This window comes from Corticium candelabrum, chromosome 21 (assembly GCF_963422355.1).
Source record: "Corticium candelabrum chromosome 21, ooCorCand1.1, whole genome shotgun sequence".
In the NCBI taxonomy this organism is placed as follows: Eukaryota; Metazoa; Porifera; class Homoscleromorpha; order Homosclerophorida; family Plakinidae; genus Corticium; species Corticium candelabrum.
In genome coordinates this window covers 730,001-757,500 of record NC_085105.1, presented here as the reverse complement: position 1 = coordinate 757,500, position 27,500 = coordinate 730,001, and the positions used below count along the sequence as shown (strand labels likewise).

Sequence of the window (27,500 nt, the reverse complement as noted above, 5' to 3'; positions counted from 1 at the left end):
GCTGTACTAGGATGAAAGCAGATGTGACAATTGATGCACTGCAATTTCTCTCTAAATTTTCAATTGGCAAATGCAGATAGCGATCAATCACGAAGTCAATTCGATTTCTGGAAGACGTGTTATCGTGTAGAAGAGCAATTCCGTCAATTAGAGATAACTATAACATGTTGTACGCCAGACAAGGTCCCTATTAATTGAGTTAAAGATTGACAAGGTGTTCTGCTCTAAACTTAGTGCTCTCCCATGGTCACTGGCTACTGTTGATGGAGGGATTCAATAGACAGTCAAGTCTATAAGATACATTTTAATACCAGAAAATATGTGACTCATGTACAATTTTCATTAAATACTACCCTCTATAGTTTTCACACCATGCGGTCGTACAAATAACGATCTGTCGGACCAAGGTACTTGGGAACGATTGCCTTTCACTCTTGGTAAATGCAACACGGGTATAAACGTTACAACTTTACTTTCTCTGCGACACCCAAAAGTCTACCTTAGCTAGGCAACCGTTGTTGAAAGAACTCCCATTTTTGTCTCACCTTGGCTCTAATTGCTGCAAGCCAAGCCGGTAAGAGCTAGGTTGTAGTCTCCTCACAGGGAGCAGTTATACTCCAGAGCAAAGACCGACGAGATCATCAAAGTTATCGACCAAAAGACTAGCTCGTAGACAAACAGTTCAAGAATCACATTCGAGTGTCTTTGTAAACGTACAAGCTGTCTGTATCTAGTTTCAACCTCAGTAAGTTCACTAATACTACACAAATGAAGAAGCACTTGAAGTGCAAACCCTCGGCCGGTATACACCTTGAAGATAAATTAGTCACGCTATGACAAAATCGTATGACAGAATGGTATGATGTGGGTAATAAATAAGAAGCATTATTGAAATGGCAAAGGTCGACCTTGAGGTAAGTCACGTGACTGGCTGCTACCGTGTACAACGGGTAGCTACGCAGTCCGTCAGTCAACGTCCCGTAGGACCTCGCTTCTATTTTTTACAACCTTCGCTCGTCGGTTCTTTGTGCAGGTGATTGTTTGTGCAGCTTTTGAGGTCGTAACTATGGCCGGTTTTAGGCGTGGCATACGTACCAGAGCCAAAACAAAATTAGATGTGGGAACGTTACAAATGCAGCTAGATTAGCTAGGTGTTGTTTCTAAATGTATGTTACAAATGTAGTTGTTTCCAAATGATGGAACAAGCCAATGTTACAAGTCGAAGAGCCTCGACGCTAGGCCGGCTGGCAATCTTCGCCTTACGTGATGAAGTAACAGGCGTGATCATTGTTCTGTTTGTTGGTGGGAAACCTAGGTTACAAATGGAGACCAAACAAGCAGCTCACCACCGATTTTCCAGCTCACAAGAATGTAAAAGTCTCGTTCTTTGTGCAGCTTCTCTAGGCATCTTGTTGTTTGTGCGGCTTCTCTAGCTAGACGTCGCCTACTGTTGTAATGAGGTGACCCCAGAGCCAAAACAAAACATCAATGCGGGAAAACATGCACATGCACATGTAGATTAGCTAGGCGTCTGTTCACTCTGACTTTGGATACCGTAAAACAGAAATGAATAGAGACGCACTAGCGTACTTACAGGTCGGCCGAGCCGCTTTGTCCCACAAACAGACGCTGTCATGGACAATGCACGTTCTCCTTCGCAAATTCCCGTCAAACGCCAAATTTCTGTTGAAGATGACACTAGTGATCGTTGCAACAACACCACGGCCGCTCAGCCACGCACACCCAAAATTCAAGCTGGCAGACTGCAGAACCACTATGCAGAAACACTGTGGAACAAGCAAAATGTTACAAGTCAGGTACAGCTACATACCTCGCCCTGGTTGTTGTTGGGGAAACATACACGTACAAATGTATGTGCTAAACCCTTACAGCAAAGGACTAAACACCATGTACAGGACGAACGCCTGATGGCCGAATTCTCGTTAGCAGCTACCAAACAGCTACCAAACAAAACGAGGTGGAGCCTCATGATGACATCACGTTCGTCTATTGGTCAGTAATGACACCACTTCTCGTCTATTGGTCGGAATAGCTTCATTTGCATCTCCGCTAACCAACTATATATACGATCGTTGGGTCGTACGGTCGTTGGGTCATACGGTCGTTGGGTCGTACGGTCATCGAACGACTACTATACCCTCCACCCGGAAATCCGGGCCTCGGGTAACTACTATATCTGTGGCACGTCAGTGTACTACAGTACAACAACATTTCAGGTACAGTACAACGGGCAAAGCACAATTTCTCACATCAATCCTCCGTAGTTGACGGTACAACTTGGAACTAAAAATTTAATTAGACTTTCTACAGCGGTATTTATCACATAACCACAAGAGCTAATGTGTCGGAAGCTTCCCAATAACGTACAGTTAGCAGAAACCATCACAAGATCAGGATTTTGGCGCAACTTTATAACGCGCATTAGGCCTCGCGGTTCCAGTATTGCTGCACGGCTAATTGCAAAACGATCTTGTTAAAGGTGATCGGACATGATCTGTCTTGCCAAACATTGGTATTCTCAAACATCTAGAGGCATATGACAAGCTCCAAGTGCCAAAATTGGTTTGCCAAAGAGTGCATGGACAGCACTTTCTGAAGCCTTTTTCGCAATTGGCCCACGGACTAGTACCCATGCAGAGTGCGAACTGTGATGACAGACACTTCCTCCAAAGATGACGATTGATAATAGTTTAAAAAATAAAAAATAAAAATAAAAACTCCGCCCACCCACCCGCCCGTCTTTTTCCACTGCATGTTACCCCAAACAATTTTTTGATGCGGCCCAATCCAAAACATAAACAAACAGATAAACAAACAAATAGACACACAGATAAGTACTATAGTATATAAACACAAAACAAACAATCAAAACAAAAATACAAAAGTCAGACCTTCGTACTTTCACTGTTCAACGACTGTACAAGCATCTGTTTGATGACATCTCGATATCGACTTTCCTGATCTCCAAATATTCCCGGAAAATTGGTGAGTATTGTCAGCGCACATTCTTTCATGTCTGCCAACGTAGAACTCACTGCTGCAAAAAGAAATTTCAAAACATCTGGCCACTCGTTGACACCGTCATCATCTAGTTGAAAAACATACAAATTAATAACATCAGGTGGATAGCTTGTAGTGATACAACAATACAAACAGATAGACAAAGGGCTATACAGGCAAATAGACAAACTAATGGATATATAACAGAATTACTGATGAACAAACGGTTATATAATAATAATTATTAAATGGTTACAATACGGTCGAACAAAATATGCGTGGCAAGAAATAAGAGAACATGCAAAGAACATCATGTCATGGCATGCAAATATGTGTCTCTTTGTCCGTCTATCTGTCTGTATGTATGTATGTCCGTCTGTTGTCTGTCCGTCTGTCTGTCAACAGTCTCTCTCTCTCTTTGTCTGTCTGTCTGTATGTCTGTCTGTCTGTTGTTTGTCTGTCTGTTGTTTGTCTGTCCGTCTGTTGTCTGTCTGTCCATCTGTTGTCTGTCTGTCCGTCTGTTGTCTGTCTGTTGTCTGTCTGTCTGTTGTATGTCTGTCTGTTGTTTGTCTGTCCATCTGTTGTCTGTCTGTTGTCTGTCTGTCCGTCTGTTGTCTGTCTGTCTGTTGTATGTCTGTCTGTTGTTTGTCTGTCCATCTGTTGTCTATCTGTCTGTTGTCTGTCCGTCTGTTGTCTGTTGTTTGTCTGTCCATCTGTTGTCTGTCGTCTGTCTGTTGTCTGTCTGTTGTATGTCTGTCTGTTGTTTGTCTGTCCATCTGTTGTCTGTCTGTCCATCTGTTGTCTGTCTGTTGTCTGTCTGTCCGTCTGTTGTCTGTCTGTCTGTTGTTTGTCTGTCCATCTGTTGTCTATCTGTCTGTTGTCTGTCCGTCTGTTGTCTGTTGTTTGTCTGTCCATCTGTTGTCTGTCGTCTGTCTGTTGTCTGTCTGTTGTATGTCTGTCTGTTGTTTGTCTGTCCATCTGTTGTCTGTCTGTTGTCTGTCTGTCTGTCGTCTGTCTGTCCATCTGTTGTCTATCTGTCTGTTGTCTGTCCGTCTGTTGTCTGTTGTTTGTCTGTCCATCTGTTGTCTGTCGTCTGTCTGTTGTCTGTCTGTTGTATGTCTGTCTGTTGTTTGTCTGTCCATCTGTTGTCTGTCTGTCCATCTGTTGTCTGTCTGTTGTCTGTCTGTCCGTCTGTTGTCTGTCTGTCTGTTGTTTGTCTGTCCATCTGTTGTCTATCTGTCTGTTGTCTGTCCGTCTGTTGTCTGTTGTTTGTCTGTCCATCTGTTGTCTGTCGTCTGTCTGTTGTCTGTCTGTTGTATGTCTGTCTGTTGTTTGTCTGTCCATCTGTTGTCTGTCTGTTGTCTGTCTGTCTGTCGTCTGTCTGTCCATCTGTTGTCTGTCTGTCCGTCTGTTGTCTGTCTGTTGTCTGTCTGTCTGTTGTATGTCTGTCTGTTGTTTGTCTGTCCATCTGTTGTCTGTCTGTTTGTTGTCTGTCTGTCTGTTGTCTGTCTGTCTGTTGTCCGTCTGTTGTCTGTTGTTTGTCTGTCCATCTGTTGTCTGTCGTCTGTCTGTTGTCTGTCTGTTGTATGTCTGTCTGTTGTTTGTCTGTCCATCTGTTGTCTGTCTGTTGTCTGTCTGTCTGTCGTCTGTCTGTCCATCTGTTGTCTGTCTGTCCGTCTGTTGTCTGTCTGTTGTCTGTCTGTCTGTTGTCTGTCTGTCTGTTGTTTGTCTGTCCATCTGTTGTCTGTCTGTTTGTTGTCTGTCTGTCTGTTGTCTGTCTGTCTGTTGTCTGTCTGTTGTCTGTTGTTTGTCTGTCCATCTGTTGTCTGTCTGTCTGTTGTTTGTCTGTCCATCTGTTGTCTGTCCGTCTGTTGTCTGTCCGTCTGTTGTCTGTCCGTCTGTCTATCTGTCTCTCAACTGTCTCTCTCTCTCTCTCTTTGTCTGTCTGTACGTATGTATGTCTGTCTGTCTGGCAAGGAAACAAAAACAAACAAATAAAAGCAGATGAAATGATAAAAAACATATGCACAACAACATAAACACCTCTCAGACAACAATAGCTGCAAACTAAAGCAGATGTGGTTCTTCCAACTACAAAAGACCAGGAGACATCTATGACCATGACGATATAAATGGGGTCCCTCTTTATATTTTGATGCTACAGTACAAAACTCTCTGCTACCACAATTTGTCACTACAGCTGCCACCAACCCAGGAGCTGCAGCAGATGCTGGCTAGAAAAGAAAACGACAATAAGCATGACAATGAAGTAGCAGGAGTAGGTGCCTAGTTTCATCCGTTGGTTGTTGAGTCCCTCGGCTTGTGGTCAACCACACAGCTTGGAGATTTTGAAGGACATGGCCAGAACAGTAGCTTTAACGAACAATATTAGCATTAGTCAATCAGTTTGCAATTTTCATGAACAACTTTCTGTTCTTGAATGGAAGTACAACTCTAGACTACTCTTAGATAGACTTTGCTTAGATCCTTGTTAGACTATTGTATGTTAGCAACATAATTAGAGATAATACACGATACTGTAAATTAAAACATAAACACAAACAAATGTGTAAATACGTGTAAACAAACAAACGTAAGTTGCACACATTGTACATAAACTTTGTCACTCAACTCACCTTGACTGTATCGAGCCCACTCCGATATTGCATCACACAACTTTTTCCGTATCACTTTGTTTGTTTCTGATTCCACAAGAACAAGTAGTTTCTCCTTGACTGCATTAAGAAGAGACTTTGACACAGACTCGTCCCCTTCGGACTGATCGAGTACGTACATTGCAATACGACGAGTAAGAACAGCCGCAAGCTGACGCACCTGAATTCATAAAATAGAATTGAATAACATAAACTACGAGTTAGGAGAGAACATGAACTTGTTTTAATTTAGGAAGATGCCGAAGAAGTCATAGTAGGTCTGTATGGAAAGACACAGAAAGGTAGGCACACCAGAAGTAACAGACAAACAAACTGAAAAACAAACAGACAAACAAACAAACAAGCAAATGGACAAACAGACAGACAGACAAACATTGTTTTATTGCTGCAAAAATTCTACATGTACACAGTACAATCAGCCCTTCTACAATGTACTCTTGCTATGCATGGACAGACAGACAAACAGACAGACAGATAATTTATTCTCATACAGATTCTACTTGTACATATGCTAGGATTTTTTAAATACAAATCAGTCCTTGCAAACAACAAAGTCATTAACTAATGGACTTGACTTTGAATGTCAAAATCAATAATCTATCTAAATCACCATGATTAGGTGACAGCTTTGAAAGTTTTCTAAGAATAACTTTGGCATTGCATCTTTGCAGAATTGTAGAAATCTTTTTCTCCAATACGACATGAACATGGAAGCATTAAAATTGGCTTCTGGATTTGCTGACTGTTGTGACAAATGCTTCTCTGCCTTTGTGCCCCACCTCCCAAAATGTTCTATCACAAGAGGAACACATCTTGATACATATCCTCCTGGAACAAGCTCTTCTGAATATTTTTTCATTTTCTTTCTTCTCTTGTCGCGGCAGCATGACCATTTTCCTTGCTAGCCCTCCTAATAATGTCCCGACTCCACGGATGAGCCAGGGACACATACATACAGACAGACAGACAGACAGATGAGAAAACAGACAGACAGGTAAGCAGCTGCAGGCAGACAAGTGAGCAGCTGCAGTACACGTCATGTGAAATCTCTACCATTCATCAACATTTGACCGTCGACTCATCACAGCCGCCTCACCTTCGTCTCTTGCCCGCTCTCGAGTACAGTCAGAAGACCGGAAAGTCTCACTGAATTCGGCAAGCTGTCATACAAAGTCTACAAAAAGGCGCGCAAACACAACGACCATCAACGCCCGTTCACAACACTCTACAATAATCATACAACGCATCTGTGCGGCGAATGGAAGCGAGAAAAGCGACGAATTCGATAGCGGTATCAACCGCGCCCACGCAAAAATACCATTCATTCAGACACGTGGCTTACTTCAGCGGTTTTACGGGCTTCGTTGTTTTCAGCAAGAAGCTGGTGCATTAGCTGGTCGAACTGAATCGTTGACTCCATCGACGATTCGTGTGTTCGCGCGAAGAGACGTTGAGAGCAATTCTGTCAATGAGAGACCCGGATATGGTCACATGTCACAAATAATCACGTGAATTGTTTTTAGCGCCACGAATTTAGATAGGTACCCGGATGCTCTCCATGGCTGCGTTTAGAATTTCCGCTGGAGATTGTTTTGAATGTATTGAACGTCTCGAACGCGTTTCGATTTCGCCTTGTTCTTTGAGAGAATTAGAGTCACAACTGAAACAATTGTACGACCTCCTAGTAACCCATCAGGCTCTGATCGACTCACATTTAGTCAATTTTTTCACTGAGAACATGTGGGACACACGCCTCCCCACAGAATGGACAGAGGAACTAGAGAGAATCAGAGATGACCAGCTTACTGTTTTATCAGCCAGAAGAGTTAGGGAAGTGGTGAAATCTCCGTCTCTGATTGAATTCGTGGAAGAGTGTGACAGAATGAGTCTGACAAGCCTCGGAGTTCCAGAATTTCGGCGCGTACTAAGTCTTTGCACCCATGAACAACCAAACTTAGCAATGAACGAGAAAAAGAGACATGAAGTCAGTCAAATGATTGATTTATTAGGATATCTTACAAAAGCTGTTGAAATCAGCCAGGTGATTGATGTCGGCAGCGGTCGGGGTTACCTCAGTGAGGCAATTGCTCTAAAACATCGTCTCAAGGTCATTGGACTTGAGAGCAAGGAAGGAAACACACACAGTGCAACGAAACGAAATAAAATTTTTGAGCGAGTAATGAAAAATAGTGTTGAGCAAATGCATGTTGCGTCTGCTGCTTCCTATGTACCTGTGACTGTCACGGTCGAGGCTCGATCAGAATCTGATGCACACTCATTTCTTGAACAATTAGCAAGAGAATATCCGGGCATTTTGGACAGCAGAGAATCAACTGCAATAGTAGGTCTCCACACATGCGGGCAACTAGCATGTACAATACAAGAAATCTTCCTCACAGATCCTCATGTTAAGCTTCTCTTCTATGTTGGCTGTTGCTACCATCTTATGTCTGATGACACAGGATTTCCTCAGAGCTCTTTTTTGAAAAGTAAACGTGCGACTTTGAGTAGAACAGCTCGAAATTACTGCCAGACAGCGAAAGAACAGACAGGAAGCAAATATGTGAGGTCTGAGTCATTATTTTATCGAGCAGTATTACAATGGATTATTAGACATGAACTTGGAGGTCACGTGGACCATTTGTATGTTAGAAAATTATATGGGAAAAGTCATGGATTTGTTGATTATGTAGAGAAGGCACTACAACAATCTGAGATGCATTGTCCTGACTCACTGACCGCAGAGAAGATACAGAAAATTCACGACAAATTAAAGCCACAAGAAAAGTACATCCATAGGTTTAGGCACCTGCAGACATTGGTATCAACATGTGTAGAGTCAGTAATCTTATTGGACAGATTATGTCACTTGATGGAATCAGACAGTGTTTCTCATGCCTTCATTATTCCGTTGTTCAACGAGAGAATCTCTCCTAGAAACAAAGTTATCATTGCTTTTAAGAAATAACAGACAATTGATATTAATATGCTATGATTAATAACACAGACTGGAACAATTTTACACTAACCCAGCATTTGTATAGCATTTTAAGAGATGCTGTAAGAATGCTAAATCATCTCAAATCCCTACAAAATGTCTTTTTAGACTATTACTGCTTTACATACTTACTGATAAAATTATTTTATTGTCAGTCCAGTACACATTGTGTTGCTATTACCGGCTCGTCGTCTTCTTGTACACTCTGCCATATTCTAATCCAGGAATTTGAAAACTTGTGACTGTGTTGCCTGATCTCATAAAGTAGATAAATTCTCTTTCTATGCTGTCATTCCACTGCCGACATGTGTGTGGCTGATAGCGAAGAGTCAAGTAGAATGTGTCATTGAAGTGATATATGAGGTCAAAGCCAAATGTTGAGTGAAGAAGACGACCGGCAGGTGACTCGATGATGGAAATTTCCACGTGAACCTAAGAAATCAAAGAAAGCAAAATGCAATGAGATAATTTACAGTAAAGTGTTGCTGGTAATTGCTGAAAACTTGTAAGTTTGTCTGCATATCTCCTTTCATTAGTGTCTACATTAATCTGTTTGTCTATTTGTCTGTCCATCTGTCTGTCTCTCTATTTGTCTGTGTATTTGTGTATCTACTGTCTGTCTGTCTGTCTGTCTGTCTGTCCGTCCGTCCGTCTGTCTGTCCGTCTGTCTGTCTGTCTGTCTGTCTGTCCATGCTACTCAATGCTAGTCCATTGCCTCACCTCTGTCCCAAAGTCATTAGACACGTATGTCCCAACATAATCAGAAGGAACAGCTGAAATATTCGGTCGAGGTTGCCTCTTCTTCATCAATGAGTCAACAGACAACAGGAGGTCAAACGATGCATCCAGCAAATGACCAAGTTGATCTTCATCTTCACTTGCTTGAAGAATTACAACACCAGCTTTGATTTCAGGCTGCAACAAGCAAGTTAATACTCGAACTTGACAAAAGCTACCATACATTGTGTCTAGTAAACAAAGGCAAAAAACAAACAAACACACACACACACACAGAAGACAGACAGATGGACAGACAAACAGACAGCAAACAGACAGACAGACAAAGAAGCAAAAGGACAAGCAAACAAAAAAGCAGGTGAACCAGCATATAAAAACAACAAAAAGAACAAATAGATGCTGTAAATAGATTTGTCTTACTATCATCATCAGTTCAGCACGATATCCATTGACAGCACCAGCTTTGCATCTCATCTGATAGTCACCATTAGGGATCAGCTCCCAAGGCAAACAGTATCCTGTCCGATCAGAAGCAACATAAACGGGATGCATCCACTCTCGAATAGTTTCACCATCCAATATCTACATCAACAAACTAATTTTCTCATACAAAAGAGTCACTGCGTAAATGGTCTGTCATAAACAAACAAATCAATAACGGGAGGAGAATACAAGTGAGAGATTGATAAACAAATTGTTGAAAGGAGCACATGCAGTGACAGTTAGACGAGTAAAGAATGTTGCAAGGAAGGTAACAAATGGGCAACAAAGACATACAAACAGACAAAACAGGCAAACAGACAACAAACAATTTAAACAGACAAAATGAGTGACATACATTCGCATGACTAAGTAAAGAAAACAGGTTGACAGCAAATACGTCTTACCTGACTTGACAGCTGCTTGTATGGCACTGTATTTCTGAAAACTAAGAACATCAGTTTGGACAAGTCATTGACAGATGAATACATGTCACCAGCTGGAGCCTCCCAGCCAAGAGAAGCCAATGCTGTAAACCAAAGAATGAAGATGTAGTAACAACAGACACCAAGCACGACACAAATCAATCACACTCACATGCTTCTTCTGTCCCAATGTATCCAACCGCCATCTTCTTCACAACTTCCTCACTAAACTTTGTTCCAGTCATTGTCAAATTCAAAGGCATGACAATCCCCTCCTTCACATACTCCTCCCAAGAACGATTGACAAATGCCTCCATGGCACGACCGAGTAAACCAAATCCCAAATTCGAATACAATGGCATCACACCAGGAGGATAGATTAATGATATGTCAGCCAAGCGTTTATACATCTCATCATAGGGAATGTCACAGCCTCCATTGTAGATATTTGAACAGGGAGCTTCGCGTGGTAATCCGCTCATGTGTGAAGCAAGTTGACGAAGTGTGATGTTGTCCGTTGTGCGAAATGGGTTTCTAACGGTAAAATTGGGAAGGAGGCGAGTGACTGGATCATTAAGAGAGAGACGACCTGTATCTCGTAATTGAAGTAGTTCAATAACTGTGAAAATTTTAGTGAGAGAACCAATGCGAAAGCCAGTGTCAGGAGTGGGATGTCCACGAGATTTGTCTATACGAATGAGTTTCAAAGTAATGGAAAATGGAAAATGAATTAGACTTGTGTGTCTGTGTATAATTGACTGTTTATATACATATCCATCTGTCTGTCTGTCTGTCTGTCTGTCTGTCTGTAAATTTCATTTATTAAAACACAAACTCTACGTTACATTTCTAACACTAAATGCAAACAAGATACTGAGTTCAGCTTTAGTTTATAGGCAAGCGACTTTGATGGTCTCTATTGTATTATGTTCTCATCTACTTCTCCAGGAAAAACACGAGTCAGCTTGGGGAGGATGACTGTAGCGTTACATCGTTGTAAGATTATTGAAAATTTTTCCTCTGTCTGTCTGTGTGTCTGCCTGTCTGTCTGTCTGTCCGTGTGTCCGTCAAATGTATTCATTTCATCTACAGTACTTCATCATTTATTATTTAAGTGTCCTGAATTCACCTGAAATATTAACGAGACCATATCCTTTAGCAAAAACAATGTCCTGATTCAACACTAGCCCAACAGCTACAGCCGGACTCGCCTCACTAACTCTAGAAGATACATTCGACTCAAACGCGTCAAGTGCATACTGAAGATCGTCATCACTCAATCCAACAACTATAGGCGGTACCGGACATGACGAACTTTCAATTCCAAACCGCCTAAAAAAGCAATTAACACCAGAAAAGGAGAAGACAAAGAAAAGTATTCGCGCCTCCATTGCCTTGGAGCGCCAAACCACTATTTACTAATTGATATCAATAGTTGAAAAGGTAGAAATGGCATCTCGTCGATCTGCTCGATACAAGATACTCAGCAACGGTGGAAAGACGTCGACGGCGTGCCCGGAGATGTGCTGCTTCTGTTTCGACGTGCTGATCGGGCACATCTGCCGAGTTGAGATGCCGAGGAACACGCTCAAGTTTCCCAACGAAGAATAGTCAGTCTCTCATTCATTGAATGACAAACTAACAACCTCATATGTTAGCACGATCATCACTCATTACACTGACTGACTACACCGACTGTAGGTGTGACTCATTGGTTGTTGATCTTTACTGTTTGTGATGTTACCTCCCTCAGCCCTCTTTTCGTTTCTTGGAAGCTCTTGCCCGACAAAAAGCTTCGTGGGTGTATGGGAACGTTTAGCGCCATCAAGCTGCATTGCGGTCTACGAGAATACGCTCTGACTAGGTCATAAAACAAGCGTCTTTACTACTTCCGGTTTGGTTGTATGTTTTGGTTTCCGATTCTGCAGTTCTTTGAAAGACAATCGGTTCTCACCAGTAACGTTTGAGGAAATTCCTCGCCTTCAATGTTCAGTTTCGCTTTTAACTAACTTCGAAGGTGCGACGGATTATATGGATTGGAAGGTGACACGTGACGTGTGACATGTGATGATGATGTGAGTTGATATTAATGAGTATTTGTAGGTAGGTATCCATGGTATCAGAATAGAATTTCTCAATGAGAAAGGTCATAAAAGGACTGCGACGTATTTACCCGAAGTCGCTCATGAGCAAGGTATACTCGGTGTGTGTGTGTGTGTGTGTGTGTGTGTGTGTGTGTGTGTGTGTGTGTGTGTGTGTGTGTGTAGGTGTGAGTGCATGTGCGTGCATGTGTGCTTATTCTTAATTAAAATAAATAAAATTATTTATACAGTAGTTTGTATCCATACACTCATCATTGCTTACCACACAATGACGACTTTCAACATGTCACATACTTTCATCAGAACATACCTCCTTACTATCCATATTCACTTTCATGTTAACAAATCAACACCACATTGCTATCAAATTACACAACCTATCCTGACTGTAAGTGGCTCTTTCAGGCCCCTAGTCACTGGTAGGGTTGGTACTTTTTAATATTTGTACTTTTGCCAGTCGTCGATTTCCGGGAACTTCCGGAATAAGGTATAGCTTATTAAATAATATTTAATTTAATTACCTTTTGATGTACCAGTACATGCATGAGGTGAGTACACGAGGTGATAGAAATAGTATTTAGTTCTAGTATTGTATGACTTGTTGTGGAAATTAATATTAAACATGCCCAGTTGATTAAGTAATTAATATTAATTTTTCAACTCTACCACATTAAAATTGGTGACTACAAGCCTGTCGTTTACTACAGTTTACTGGTGATGTTGTATGTAACTGTTGTCACTCCTTGTTCCCCTTCATTTAACTCTCTAGACATGCATCTGTCATGTGATCACCCCACCCCACCACCATGGTGGTGTCGTGTTGTTGTAACACGATGTATTTGAATTCAACAGGTTGGAGCCATGTTCAAGCGATTGACTCTCTACTACGTAAAGGTGGCTATAAGGGCGCCATCACTCGAGCTGTGAGAGAGTCAATCAAACTCACTCGCTATCAGAGTGAAAAGGTTATCATCACATACGAAGAGTATATGTTGATGCGTCAACAAGTGTACAGTTGAATAGAAAATAATAAGAGATGGAAAACAGAGAACCCTATTTGTTGTTTAAAATTTTCTGACCTTATTTTGAAACCTAGAGACCACGTGGTGCTAAGGTATCTATCTGTTTTATTGGACAAATACAAATCTTGCTCATAAAGTACCAAACCAGCGTCATGTGTACTCAATCTTTATTGTCTGTGATACTACATGTGACGATGTCCATGCATGCTGTGTCTGTCTATGTGCTCATCTGCAGCTGCATATCATTGCTGACATGTCGGTCATTTCCTTCACCTTTACGTGGCCTGTACCATTGACATACATCACTTCGAGCCCTTCGTAGGTTCGAGCCACGCAGCAGGGGTCGACAGACGCGCCCGGATTCAGTGTATAGTAGAGGCCCATGATTTGCCGGTGCTTGACGTCACTCTCCCATAGGTGTGGACAATTTCCCGTACATTCGTTGGCATAGTAACCGGCGGGTTCTAGTATCCAGTCAAATCCGAGGTCGCGATTAAAGTCGACATAAATGCGTTGAAGTTTGCAGCAGCTGGTACCGCATAGCGGGTCGTCGCTCCGTTTTTTTCTTCGATGTGTTTGTGCCGGTTGTGTGTCGTTGTTTGACTGGTTGTTGTTTGACTGAAACAAGACGACGATTTTTGGCTTTTTTTCCGATTCGTCGGGTGTGTCCGCATTGTCGTCGTCGCTAAAAAATTGAACATCTAACGCGGCGGTCGGGAATAAACTGTTGAATGCATGAATCGTGGACTCTCCCGGGTGTACGGACACCTGGAGACCGTGGTTGACATCCGGGGATTTCAACAAGTCTGTGATACCATCAGTGATATCGAAGCCAACGTAACCGGTCTCGTATTTTTTAACGCGTGTCGCTCCTAAGTAGCGTTTCCTGGAAGCTGTCCACGAGCAGTCGAGCAGTTGGTAGACTTCGAGCAGCTGCCCATCATCATCGTTTCGAGTACCATCATGCGATTGTACTAGCGATGACTTTGAAGCGGCTGTCTGATGCAGACGCAGCTCGGCGTATACGACCTTGAAGAAGTCGGGATCGGAAGTCGATAGTTTGCTCAACTCGGAGAGGTCGACAGAGAAGAAGAGCGACGTTTTGAAGAGTTGATTCCACCACGTATCGCACGGATGTTCTACACACGTGCAAATTACAGACTCATTAGCCTAGTGAGAGACGGTACCATAACGGTTGCTGCGATACTCACTTACTGCGTTAGTCACTTACTGAGTCATCACTACCCGATATCTCAACCCTCTATACACGTTACTAAATTTAGAAACTTGCCTTGCAGCTCTTTGGCCTCGACGGTGAACACTCGGTGCGCAAAGTATCTCGATGCTTCAGCCTGCACTTGCTGCAGCCGCTTGCTTTCCTTCCTCCTGGACATTTCCACCAACACGTCGTACAGCTGTTGCACGTCGCTCGGTATCTCGATATTGGCGAGGATATTCGGTGAGACGTCGGGCGGATGGTTCATTCCGAGTTTGCTCAGAATCTGTCCTCGGATTGCACGCAGTTTCACATCGAAGTCGACCGTATGGTCGGACATTGCAACGGAAACATTACAGCAAATCAAACTGAAAGCAGCCTGCAGCAGACTTAGAGTCCTAAACGTAAACAAACAATGGAGCTCCATTGCTAATCCTACTGGCAACACGACGAAACGTTAAATGAGAAGAGATGATGATGTGAGATATTTTTGGAGAGACAGGCAGTGCAAGGTCGCATTGCAGGCCTAATACATTGTCGCCGTGCCTCGTCGCATTGCGACTCAGCAACCGGTTGCCTACTCGATTTAGCTCAACGACCGAGACCATAGAACTCGCAAACAAATGCATTCAGTATAGCTTCGAATTTGCTAACAAAAGGGCGGCAAATGCGATGCCGCTTCGCTCGTTAATAATGTCACACAAACGCACGTGCAACGGACGCTCACGTAATCAACATTTGCCCCAATTAGACCAACACTCATTTATTGACTCTCATTTGTCTACAAAGAGTGTCGTCTACTAACACACTAGACTTGGTTAAGTTAAAATTTATCCAACTCGTTGAGGTGATCGAGTATAGGATTGGCAAACATGTCTAACTCTCTATTAAAGCCACGCGTCTCTCTATACATACGCAAATTGTCTATAACTCCCTCTACGCGCATACACACGACGTGACTATCATGTTACTGAGCGTGCCCATAACCGGTCGACGACTGATACCGTTGAAGTACATGATTTCGACGTCTTCGAATGTTTTTGGTGTGCAGCTAGATGGAGATAAGATTCGATCAGTAGGTCAGATTTAGACTTCTCGCTGCAAGATTACATACCAGGGAGCCACAGATCCAGCCGGATTCAGCGTACGGAATTGGTTGATGATCTGAAATCGAGTTAGAAACGTTAGACACACGGGTTGCTAGTGTGTCTCTACTGTGTTGCTGTGTGAAGCTAACCTGAGTGTGATTGGCATCGTCTGCCCACGTTGGTGGACAAAGGCCGGAGCATTGGTTCACATTGATGACCTTTGGCTGCACAATCCAGTCCCAGTCGAGGTCTTTTTTTAGATTGAGCTTGAAATCTCGAATACAGCAATTTGTGTTCTTGGGATGGAGAGACTTGCAGAAACGAGAGTCGAGAGTCTGTCTCCGACGACGACCCCTCGTAGTATAAACAGAATACCCGATGTCTGATGTGACAAAAAGCGTCGGTCTCCGCTCAAGAGGAACGTTGCTACCATTAGGCTGGAGGTACATACTATAAGGCGTGGTGGTGTATCTATAGGGTGACCGGTTGCATCCGTCACTGACTACCTCGACCTCGATTCCATAATTTTCCGACTTCCGGGTTGCCCACGTTTTGACTGCTCGTGTTATATCAAATTCGACGTAATCACTGCGGGTGCAAGTGAGGCGTTTGGTGTCGAGTAGAATTCTGTTGTAACCGCCTCTCCTCGTACACGATTCGGTCAACTGGTAGGCAGATATGATGATGTCCTGACGGCGGGCGGTGAGCGGGTTGTAATACAACTGCAGCAGTGCGGTTTTGATGGCCGCGTTTGTTGTCGGTAGTCTATCACTGTTGCATTGATAAAACTTACTTTCTACCTTATTACCGCACACGCTACCTGCACACGCCAGATGATGCATCTACCATTTTACCAACATGATGTGGCAGCTATCTTACGTTCTTACCGCTTAGTTCCATCACAGATGAAGAAACGGTCGTTGTGGCGTAGTATTGGTCTCCTCCGTCTTTCTTGCGTTTCATCATCTTTCTCGCATTCATCTTTACTGTCATGTTGTACGCGTTGAAGGACCGTTGAGTGACACTTTGCAGTTGCCGGGCTGTGACAGCAGGCGGCTGTGTCATCATCAATTTGCTCAAAATGAGCCTCTCCACTGCCTTCACTTTCATGTCGTGGTCAAAGGTAGCACTAGAAGAGCTCGACACGGTTGCTGCATACGTGGAGAGCACGCAGATTGCGAGCAGAACGAAGATTTTTTGCGTCATAAGTTTCATTGCCGACGTGGTCCGTTGAGCGTTTGACTGTAATTCGGATGAGATGGTTGAGTGTTCTTTACTTAGATAGACATGTCGCGATGCATGCAGTCGTAGGGACTCGCCTAGATACCATGTACAACGGTGGCTTCGCTGAGTCGTATGTCTTTATTAGAATAATACTGCTAGTTAACAGCCAATTTGATAATTGAGTGTGTGGGTGATTAGAATTGATTAGAATGAGGCTAACAAATAGGACAGCGAATGTCCTTGTGCATTCCATTTAGTGTACAGTACACGCCTTGCAACCGGATATAGTTCCTTACTTATCTGACTGGCTAGTTACGTTTGTACGGTGCATGGAAACGGAATGAAGAAAAAGTGAGAGCACGAGCAGTTGCCGGGATGAGTCACGTACCTCTTGTGACCACCGTTGGTAGGAGAGAGCTTTGTCTGCGGACTAGGGCCGGGTACATGCGGACTAGGGCACATGCGGACTGTACACGCGAGCTGATTAGCCTTGTGACATTGTCATACCACACCCAGGACGTCCATTCAAACTGCTGTATGTTTTTTTGAATAGATGACTGAATAGCCTAACCGCTATTCAGTCATCTTTTCAAATTGCCGGTACCATATACGGGTCACTCAATATACGGGTCACTCACTCACTCATTCACTACCAGTGATCTTTTTATTCAACTTGCCAGACGTCCAAACTAGAAAGGGGAGCGGCTGGCCACGCGTGACTACAAGTCCATTCATTCGTTTATTTCTGTTTTGCTTTTTCACTCGTATGTTCGTGTCATGTTCATTTGTTCATCTACACTAGACATAGAGACGTTCATGCATGCCTAGAATGGTATGGTAATGTAAGGATTGTGAACATGACTAGATATACAGTAGGCTGGAAGAGACAAACTCCACAATTTTGAAAAAAATAAACAAAAAAGAATACCCTAGGCACTAGGTTCCAAGGCCTGTAAAGAAATCTTAGACTTCTAAGTAAATCCTATTAAAGCAAGAAGCTAGTGAAACCCTTCCAGGGATGAACCAAATAAAGTAAGAAACAAACCAAAGCCAAACCAATTAACTGTACATTTGACAACTTTATTCCTAAGTTAAACACATTAAGTTGTGAATCAATATTGACTAGATCATGTTGGTGGTGCTTCAGCTCTTGATTTGTCATACTAGGCAGGGTGGGCGGAGCCCTCCAGATGTTGGGTGGGCCAGGCCTTGCTTGGCTAGGCTCCGCCCACTTGACAACTTTTGACTAAAGCGGTAGAGCTAGGGTGGAGCCTGGCTAAAGACAGCATTACTAGAGGGTAGTCTAACTACTAGTAGTGTGTTGTACTCTGAGAATATTTAATCATTTATTGAACTGCACGCAAAAAATGTCATCTGTTAGAGACTGAAATGACCAAAAATTGACTTGCGTTGGTCATTAGCACTAATGAACTCATAACCGATTTCTAAAAGGTTCATCTTATCTAGTCGGTCGCTATGTACATGCAGTACCATCAGATTGTGTAGGTGGCATTGACTCATTGTACACCTCAAGTACGTCTTCGGTCTTCTGAGAGAAATGATTCGTGGCGTCTCTCTACGTCAAACAGTAAGTGCGCATCAAGACGAGTGACTGGGTTTGCAAAGCATGTTGTGCCCGTCCCACACTTCCTGCTGTAAACTTCCGAATTATGGTTGGTTTGTCTCATCTGTAGAGGTGAACAATAACTAATTTATTTAATCACCTATACCATTTTCCGGAAGTTTTCGCCAAACGCCTGTTGATGGCAGTCCCATTTTCAAACAATGGGTGAGCCATGGCCCACCTGGCCCACCCTGCTCCCCGGCCCTGCTACGTTTACCCGATACTGCATATGTTAGTGTGCATTGTTTACAACCCGGGGGAATGATTAAGTTGATGATCAATAATTTATTCAAAGAAACCATTCAGTCAACCAGACTGATCTATCATAGTACTTTGGCAACACACAAGTTAGTATATATATATATATATATATATATATATATATATATATATATATATGCTACTTTGTTACAAAAGTGTGTGTGTGTGTGTGTGTGTGTGTGTGTGTGTGTGTGTGTGTGTGTGTGTGTGTGTGTGTGTGTGTGTGTGTGTGTGTGTGTGTGTGCTTACACTGGTAATTATTGTTAGCTCTCTTCTTCTAACTCTATCATCTACCACAATCACTAATACTAATTAATGAAGTCTCAACCCGCAAATCAATACTACATACACCTACTCTGCTATTACTGTCTGACCTTCAAGTTGAAGTAGTCGCCTATCCTACATGGACAGTAAGTATACCGTACACTCAAGTCATGAACAAATGCATGACGTCACAATGATGTCTGTGAGCAGCCCTACTAGAAAGCTAGACGTCGCAGCATCGTAGTATAATATTTCCAGGTCGTCGTAGCTTGCAGGATTGCAACTGAAAAAAAAAGAACGATGAGTGTTATAAATGTACGACGAAAAATGTCGTCATGCTAATCGTTTCTTACCACGGTGAGACGGATCCCGACGGATTTAGAATGCCGTAGTCATTGATTACCTAGGAATTCAAATGTTGCCTATTAGCGCGCGTGTTTGATGCGTGCGTTAGTGCGTAGCCTCGACCTCCCAGACCTGTGTAGCGCCAACTAAATCGGTCTCTCCACGTGTGCGTGTGTGCGTGCGTGTGCGCGTACTTCGTGTGCGTGTGTGTGTGTGTGTGTGTGTGTGTGTGTGTGTGCGCGCGCGCGCGCGTGTGTGTACATGCGTGCGTGTACGCGTGTGTGTCACTTTCATTGTGTGTGAGTGTGTGCGTGCGTTACACCTGCGTGTAATTGCTCTCTTCAGCCCAAGTCGGTGGACACTCTCCAGCGCATTGACTAAAATTCGCTGCATGTGGCTCGAGAATCCAATCCCATCCCAGATCTTCCACAAAATTCAATTCAAAATTATGAATACAACAGTTAGGCTGTCCCGGTTGTAAAGAACTGCAGTATTCCTCATCCAGAGTTTCCCGCTTCGGTCTCCTCCCCCTTCCTCTCTGTTGTCCAATCACAGACGTGACGAATAGTGTCGGTCTGTACTTTCTCTCTACTGTCTTGTCACCAGGCAGAAATGCGGTTGTAGAAAAATCCAGATTCCCCATTGATGAAGAATCATCCATGCAGCTTCCCGTCGTCGTTTCTATCTCTAGAGCATCAAATGAAGCGCCGGACGCTTGCCATGCTCGAATGGCATTGGTTACATCGAATTCAACGAATCCTTTACCGTCGGATTTGACCATTTGAACGTCTAATAACTTTCTATTTATGTCCAAACACGAATGAATCATTTGATATGCAGATAGCACGACGAGGTTGCTAACAACGGATGAAGAGTTGTAATAGAGTTGGAAGGCGGCTCGTTTGATGGACGCAGAGGGTGGCGGTAGTTTTTCTAGGCTGCACTTGTACAACTTGCTCGTCACTTTCTCCGCACAAGCGTGATCTATACAGACAGCAAGACGAAACTTACCGTAAACGCACGCGCGCGCGCACACACACACACACACACACACACACACACACACACACGCACGCACGCACGCACGCAGTCACTGACTATCCTACCCGTCCATTCTGTTACATCAATTGCTGTTACAGTAGTTGCATGGTAGTTCTTCATCTGTTTGTTTTCGCTGCTTTTCGAGCCTTTTTTCTTTTCCTTCCATTTTACGATGCTGCTGTACACATCCAGTGCTGTCTGCTGGATTGTCATCATCTGCTGCAGAGGAACATTTGGAGGTTCCTCTAGTTCCAGTTTGCTTAATATCAAACGACTGACTGCCGTCACCTTTAGATCGCGATCAAACGCAGCAGTAGAGACAGTCGAAGTTGCGAATACCTTCTTACTTGGAGAAAGACAGAGCAATACAAGAGAGAGAGATGACAAGTGTATATAGAGTCTTTCCATGTGTCAAGTCGTTGTGGTCTTTACATGCGTACTAATGTAGTGTTGATTGTGTAAATGCTTTTATACTATACGGAGAAAAGAGATTCGTCCGCCCTCAGTAGTATACACCATCCATGTATGGACTCACCCACTCACTAATTTCGTAAATTGGAAAGCAAATTATTTTTATCCTTGTGACTTTACAGCAACTGATTAGTGTGTGTGTGTGTGTGTGTGTGTGTGTGTGTGTGTGTGTGTGTGTGTGTGTGTGTGTGTGTGTGTGTGTGTGTGTGTGTGTGTATGTATATATGTAGATATAGATACCATATAAAAGACCTATTTAGGGCACCTCTTAATAATAACAATTATATCAACATATATCTATATCAACCGATAAGGTGACCTATTAGGGTCTTTGAAATAATTATCCCTCTGGATGGCGCCCAAGTAAAGAGCGCCTGGTATGATAGAACCCTTCCAGCAGCATTGGAAAACAGACACTGTATTGCATTACTGCAGTACGCGTACTAATACATGTATGTATGATGCTAGAATCTACTTAGTTTTTTTAGCAGGCGCCCCTAAAAACATTTTCAAACTTTTTGTGACTAATTACGCCTACATGTAAGCAGCGGGTTGTTCAGTTGCACGGCGAGACGAAGACGATCCATTTAGTTGGCGAGCGAAGCGAGCCTCTCTCTTGTCATGTCAATTGAGCTCGAGATATATTATATTTATATATTTATATATTTATATATTTATATATTTATATATTTATATATATATATATATATATATATATATATATATATATATATATATATATATATATAGACGTGCGTCAGCACTTGTCATGCGGATTTACGGCAAAACGGAAAGACAAATCGACAAAACGACGATGCCAGATGAATGCAATTTTGACTCCGTAACATATGCGCTAAAAATTGAAGCATGGAACCTCTTTTGAGGGGTCGACTCAATTGTAATTTCTTGGCGAGGAGAGTCAAACGACTCTCGATTTTGCTCCCTTACGCGACTAAAGAGAAAAGGAGACCGATTTGTGACAAACGGAATGAAAAAGAAAAGCTAAAAGAAGAGAAAAGTCGGTTTTTTGAGTTTCCGCGCGTTACTTTGATAGAAATTTTTGCTACGCAACCATTGTCACGTGACTGTGCGATCATTGTTACGCGACTATCTCAGTAAACGAGTGAGACGATTGAAGCGTGAACGAAGAATTGAAGACAACTATAGTATTTTGCGTTCAAATATTCGAACTCGGCGTTTAGTTACCCGATTCAGGCAAGCAATTATCCGAATTGTGCGTTCAGTTATCCGATTCGGGCATTCAATTACCCGATGTTCTGTCCTAATTAAAAGTACCAAATATAGAAATAATTATTTTAGTCTCACATTTCTTTCATGACGTCTTTCTAGGATGCTCACTCACGTTTCAGCTGAACAATAAATGATTGATTCAAGAAAGGTGGGAAGGTGAAGTAGTGAAATTCGAGCTCTTGATTAGCTAAAAACCAGCTGCGACGCATGATGGACTGTTGCATGGTATCACGCAAGACGCGCGATTTACAAAGTATGCGGATTACACCACGATTGACGGAGCATGGCGTTGTTGTAGGCTTCCTAGATATGTAGATTTAGTTCGCTCACGACAGCTTAGTTAGACCTCCGTGGAAATGTGGGACACCAAGATTAGTGCAAAAGAAATTATCGTACAACACACGCTAAAAATTCACGCTAAAGTCAAGATTAATTACAAATTATTGCGTCTATACAGCTGATGAATGATGATATTTGAGCAGCTGCCCAACCGCAGACTATGTAAGTTATTTAGTTGCACAACAGCCGTAAGCAACGGATAATTGAACGCCTGAATCGGATAATCGAACGCAAAATACTATAGAAGAGCAACTGAGAGTCTGTTTCCTGAGGTCACGTGTTTGATTGACAGAAACTATTGCTACGTAACGCAACCATTGTTACGCGAATAGGTAAAGACACAACACCATCGCTCGCCAAGCACAATGCTAACCGAGCATTTACTAGTTTAGTCCGTATCTAGGAATCCGTCTGGTGACTTCTTGTTTGTAGTATAGCTAGAACTTAGGCAGTCTAAGTGATACGGTTTCTTTCGTTACTATAGCGGCAACCCTAGCCCTTAAATCCTTAATTGATACTATACGACATTCATCAAATGCGCGCGCGCGTGTGTGTGTGTGTGTGTGTGTGTGTGTGTGTGTGTGTGTGTGTGTGTGTGTGTGTGTGTGTGTGTGTGTGTGTGTGTGTGTGTGTCACTGTGTGTGTGTGTGTGTGTGTGTGTGTCACTGTGTGTGTGTGTGTGTGTGTGCGCGCGCACGCGTGTCCAACGTTTTCAAAGTTTGGGGAGGCCAACATACAAACTTGTGCAACATAATCATGTTTCATTGCATCTGGTAGACTAGTAATCCAGTGAGTTTAGTTGAGGGGCGCACAACGCCGGTCCCCACGTTTCCTACGCTTACGTGCAGAACGTGTCCAAACGTGAGCGTCTGTTTACGTAATTACATGACCACTTAATTAAGCTTAAAGTTTTTACAACAAAACAAACGCTCGACGTTCACACAAACACGCACGCCGTCCTGCCAAAGACAACCACCAAGAAAACGTACTACCTCCATTTCGAGCCTACCAGTAAAAGCAATTAGAGTAGATGCACCAACAAAGAAGCTCCACGCGGGTATAGAAAGGCAAACTCATCACGCGTTAATTAAATTCAAATTAAGTAAATTTTCTAGAATACAAACACCCTAAGGAGGAGAAATTCACGGAATGAGAAAACACTGTGACACAGTAGACTCTACTGTGTAGTAGTAGTACAAGCAGTCGAGATGCACATCATGCATATCACATTTGTGATACACACCCGCAGCAATGTTAACCTCACAAGATTAGTGTTCATCATTTGCGGCACCTTCCTGCTTACTGATTTGTGTATGTGATTTACTGCACGATCACTCGCTTGTTTGTTTACTAGACTAACAAGACATCACAATCGATCACGTCTCTATATCCTCTCTTAACACGATTATCAGTGTTCTGCAGTATTCAGAACGTTGGCAGTTATTTAAATGATAAAACTAAATTTGTATTCAATACATTGAACATATGGGGTATAGTCTTTGTCAAAGTATAATGCTAGTTACATATAGTCCAGTGCTAATATTAAAATACTGCACATACATAATGATAGCACCTGCTGTCCATTCCATGAGTCTGTGTGCGTGTGTGTGTGTGTGTGTGTGTGTGTGTGTGTGTGTGTGTGTGTGTGTGTGTGTGTGCCATTGTGAATCGACTTCCACTCAAGCACATTCACACGAAGTCACTATCATGTCGGACAATACTCCCATCTGTGCTCCAGGATTGACGCCATCAAAGTATAAAATTTCCAAATCCGAGTACGTTCTCGGTGAGCAACTACAAAACAAAGAGTTTAACTAAACAATTTCCAATTAAGTGACAAGTGAGAGCATACCATGGTGCAACAGATCCGCCTGGATTGAGAAGATAGTATTCGCTCAATACCTGCACACACACACACACATACCTTCATATTCAAGCAGTAATACATTGTCATGTTGATATCATGATGTAATACCTGAGCATAACTTGAGTCTTGTGCCCACGTGTCCGGGCATTCTCCCGTGCATTGGTTAGACGCGATTTCTTTCGGTTGTATAATCCAATCCCAGCCTAAGTCATCCTTAAAATTAACACTGAAGTCATGTACACAGCAATTAGGCTGATTGGGATCGAGAGAGTTGCAGTACTCCAAATCAATTGACTGCCGTCTACGACGTCCAGCATCACTCGACATCGGATGTGACGAAGAAACAAACAGAACAGGTCGGTAGTCAACAACATCAGTCTTGCTAGTCGTCACATAACTTGAAAATTGGGATGAATACTCGACTTGGTAAGAAGACTGTTGAGCACACTGACCTGCAGATATCTCAACCTCTAGTCCGTGGTATGAAGAACCATCCGCTGCCCACGATTTAACAGCATTTGTGATGTCAAATTCAATAAAGCAAGCGTGGTCTGATGTCGCCTTTCTCGTGTCTAGCAATATGGTATCCGGGTATTTTGACAGGCAGCAGCTTTCGGTCAACTGGTAGACAGACAAGAGAATCTCCTCGGTCGTTGTCGTCTTTGAAGGTTCGTAGTAGATCTGGAAACGAGCCGATGTGACAGCTGTAGCGTTGCTTGGCAAGTCTCCAATATCGATTTCATAGAACTTGCTCTGATGCTTGAAATTGCACAACGTCGATGAGACTACAACAAAAATCGAGAATAAATATAAATAAATCGAAAGACAGAGCAGTTCGGACAGTTTCTCACCTTCTAGTTCCTTCACACTAATTGTGCTCATCTTGGAGATATAGTATTGGTCCTCAGCCTCTGTTTTTCTCGCTTTATCCGCCATCATTCTGTCCGTCATGTCTGATGCTAGTTTGTACTTCAACAAGGAAGATGCGTCCACACTCTTTATCTGCTCCTCGCTCACAACAGGCGGCTCTTGCAAACCCAATTTGCTCAGAATCAGCCGCTCAATAGCCTTGACCTTCAGCTGGCGATCAAAGACAGGCGCAGGAGCCGCAATAGATCTTATAACAAACGCGTTTGCAGGAACACAGTATGAAGAAAAGGCTGCAAATGCAACAAGAAACGCACGCTCCCGACTCATACCGCAAAAAGGTTAGAAATACGAGATCGGACGCTCAAACGTCGCCTTATACGCGGCATATCGCGACTACAAGGTTTCTCTCCCCTCTACAGCAGCTAATGAGCGACAAACGAGCGCAAGAAGAATGCAGTTGCTGAGAAACTGCGCAGATAATACAATCACGGTCCCCCAGTATGCGTGTAAAGCTGCAGTGAGCAGCGGTCTCGGCTTCCGCGGTCTCCTTGCGGTTCAGGCAGCACAGGCCATTAGAACAACACATTTAATTATTTGTTTAGCAGTATACAGAGAATCCGAAGTCTTTACGGTCTGATTTGTTGTTAACGCTAAGGCTTCATCAATAAGAGAAACCATGCAGACTGCAGTCTGTGATAAGTGGTGTGGGAGCCCTCCTTGCTATGGCCGCTCAAACTTGAAGATGACATCAAATGTGTGGCCGCCGAGTCGCTGTGCAAGCCATTGGTTCTTCAGTACGGCCAGTTTGAGGCATTCACATGTAAAGATGGCGTCGAAATTGGTGTGTACAGCTCTGAAATGACAACAAGAAGACTGTAGATAACTTTGATGGTCCGTCGTGCAGGGTAAAGCTGGAGGAAATGATGAGTAAGCTTAGTCAACAGACGTGCGTGTTGCCAAGGATTCTAATTTTGATTTTAGACATTGTACTCTGTCTCAGCATGAGGCTAAGCAGACAGATGACCTAATGATTAAAAGTAACTCAAATAACCATTAGGATTGACTATCATGCAAAACCAATCACAATGCGTCACTGTTTGCAATCCTTTAGCTTTAACATTAATGGTCTCCTACACACCAATTAGACTACCTCCCTCTCCCACCCTCACCAAACAAATCATTGAGATCCCGTATGAGGACACTGGTGAAGCCTTATCCGCGTGTTACACATCTCTTATTGCATAATAGAATCTTACACAACAACCTACTATCACCGTTGGTCTAAATTAAAGTCAACTCAATGAGGTTTCATGCACATACTCGATAGTATCCAGAAACTAAGCACCGAGCACCAAATTCTAAGATCATCGTTGCAAGATGATAAATAAAATTTGAAAATTCAAAGAATTTGACAGGACAACGAGTGTCAATTGCCACACCAATTGGCACCAGTGATTCCTGCCTGATTGTGTGGCACATCACTATGACACAGTAACAAAACTAGGAAGTGTGTGTAAAGGTTATGAAAACAGATACTCTACTTAGAATCACACTGATTGACTGTTGTTAACACCATCTCTAATATCTCAGTGATTGCTTCAAAACTGGTCTAAAGCAGGACGACTATAAATACACGCGTCTCTGCAATACAGTGACTACCAGTGCGATCCAAACCCCAAGATATTACTGAGAAAGTGTTACTACCCAGAGCCATGATGTCAGTTCCATATTACACAATTCCAATACGGATTGTGTTTAGATCCAATTCCATTAGTTAGTAAAAAATGCTCTCAAACTGACTGTGGTTGATTGCGTTTAGATCCCATTCCATTAGTTGGTAAAAATTCTCTCAAACTGACTGTGGTTGATTGTGTATGGATTCTAATGTATAATCTGATACATTGTGATAACTCACCGACAGCTAATTATTGGAGGACACGGTGACAATCGTACCATCTAGCAACAATCAATTTCTCCATTTGCTTTCATGTGTAATTGTATTACAAGAACTATAGACTATAATATTGTTTGATTGAGTACACAAAGTAACTTAGTTGCAATGACAACAACGGTTCAGATTACAAACGACAAGAATTCTTTATGCCCTTTTTTGAGTCCTTCCTTAAACTGACTGATTTCTACCGCTTCTTTGTTAATTTGGTATGTTGGTTTGGTCAT

General features: G+C 42.7%; 7 protein-coding genes across 9 annotated transcripts in view; 2 read left to right on the top strand and 5 right to left on the bottom strand.

Annotated features, from left to right (window-relative positions):
* LOC134196376 (importin-5-like) overlaps window positions 1-7,166 on the bottom strand; it is a 23,025-nt gene extending 15,859 nt beyond the window's left edge. The window contains exons 1-4 of one of the 2 annotated variants that reach the window (XM_062665483.1): window positions 7,039-7,166; window positions 6,793-6,870; window positions 5,658-5,856; window positions 2,913-3,109 (exon numbers count right to left, since the gene is read on the bottom strand). In XM_062665483.1, the coding sequence (XP_062521467.1) occupies window positions 2,913-3,109; window positions 5,658-5,856; window positions 6,793-6,870; window positions 7,039-7,116 (552 nt within the window). In that variant the 5' untranslated portion in view covers window positions 7,117-7,166. Of the gene's footprint in view, window positions 1-2,912; window positions 3,110-5,657; window positions 5,857-6,749; window positions 6,768-6,792; window positions 6,871-7,038 lie in introns of those variants that run through there. The other variant, XM_062665484.1, reaches the window with a different exon arrangement.
* Window positions 7,167-7,254: 88 nt separating this feature from the next.
* LOC134196791 (probable methyltransferase-like protein 25) lies at window positions 7,255-8,411 on the top strand. Its single transcript, XM_062666011.1, has 2 exons — window positions 7,255-8,339; window positions 8,390-8,411. Exons 1-2 carry the CDS (start codon window positions 7,255-7,257, stop codon window positions 8,409-8,411), a joined length of 1,107 nt encoding a protein of 368 aa, XP_062521995.1.
* LOC134196303 (beta-lactamase-like protein 2) lies at window positions 8,346-11,732 on the bottom strand. Its single transcript, XM_062665400.1, has 7 exons — window positions 11,467-11,732; window positions 10,510-11,025; window positions 10,320-10,441; window positions 9,853-10,014; window positions 9,415-9,609; window positions 8,876-9,126; window positions 8,346-8,629 (listed from the first exon to the last, which is right to left on the bottom strand). The coding sequence occupies exons 1-7, from the start codon at window positions 11,726-11,728 to the stop codon at window positions 8,575-8,577; spliced, it is 1,563 nt and encodes a 520-aa protein (XP_062521384.1). The 5' UTR covers window positions 11,729-11,732; the 3' UTR covers window positions 8,346-8,574.
* Window positions 11,733-11,772: 40 nt separating this feature from the next.
* Window positions 11,773-13,617, top strand: LOC134196495 (nuclear protein AMMECR1-like). Its single transcript, XM_062665637.1, has 5 exons — window positions 11,773-11,947; window positions 12,091-12,201; window positions 12,266-12,380; window positions 12,441-12,531; window positions 13,292-13,617. The coding sequence occupies exons 1-5, from the start codon at window positions 11,787-11,789 to the stop codon at window positions 13,456-13,458; spliced, it is 645 nt and encodes a 214-aa protein (XP_062521621.1). The 5' UTR covers window positions 11,773-11,786; the 3' UTR covers window positions 13,459-13,617.
* Window positions 13,618-15,424: 1,807 nt separating this feature from the next.
* On the bottom strand, window positions 15,425-17,256 carry LOC134196494 (transforming growth factor beta-2 proprotein-like). Its single transcript, XM_062665636.1, has 4 exons — window positions 16,653-17,256; window positions 15,915-16,585; window positions 15,792-15,841; window positions 15,425-15,728 (listed from the first exon to the last, which is right to left on the bottom strand). The coding sequence occupies exons 1-4, from the start codon at window positions 16,978-16,980 to the stop codon at window positions 15,614-15,616; spliced, it is 1,164 nt and encodes a 387-aa protein (XP_062521620.1). The 5' UTR covers window positions 16,981-17,256; the 3' UTR covers window positions 15,425-15,613.
* A 6,710-nt stretch (window positions 17,257-23,966) lies between these two features.
* LOC134196235 (transforming growth factor beta-2 proprotein-like) lies at window positions 23,967-25,685 on the bottom strand. Its single transcript, XM_062665319.1, has 4 exons — window positions 25,304-25,685; window positions 24,561-25,237; window positions 24,438-24,487; window positions 23,967-24,379 (listed from the first exon to the last, which is right to left on the bottom strand). Exons 1-4 carry the CDS (start codon window positions 25,647-25,649, stop codon window positions 24,265-24,267), a joined length of 1,188 nt encoding a protein of 395 aa, XP_062521303.1. The 5' UTR covers window positions 25,650-25,685; the 3' UTR covers window positions 23,967-24,264.
* Window positions 25,686-25,869: 184 nt separating this feature from the next.
* Window positions 25,870-27,500, bottom strand: part of LOC134196234 (4'-phosphopantetheine phosphatase-like) — a 14,087-nt gene continuing 12,456 nt past the window's right edge. Inside the window, exon 19 of one of the 2 annotated variants that reach the window (XM_062665318.1) lies at window positions 25,870-26,175. In XM_062665318.1, the coding sequence (XP_062521302.1) occupies window positions 26,043-26,175 (133 nt within the window). In that variant the 3' untranslated portion in view covers window positions 25,870-26,042. The remainder of the gene's footprint in view (window positions 26,176-27,500) is intronic. The other variant, XM_062665317.1, reaches the window with a different exon arrangement.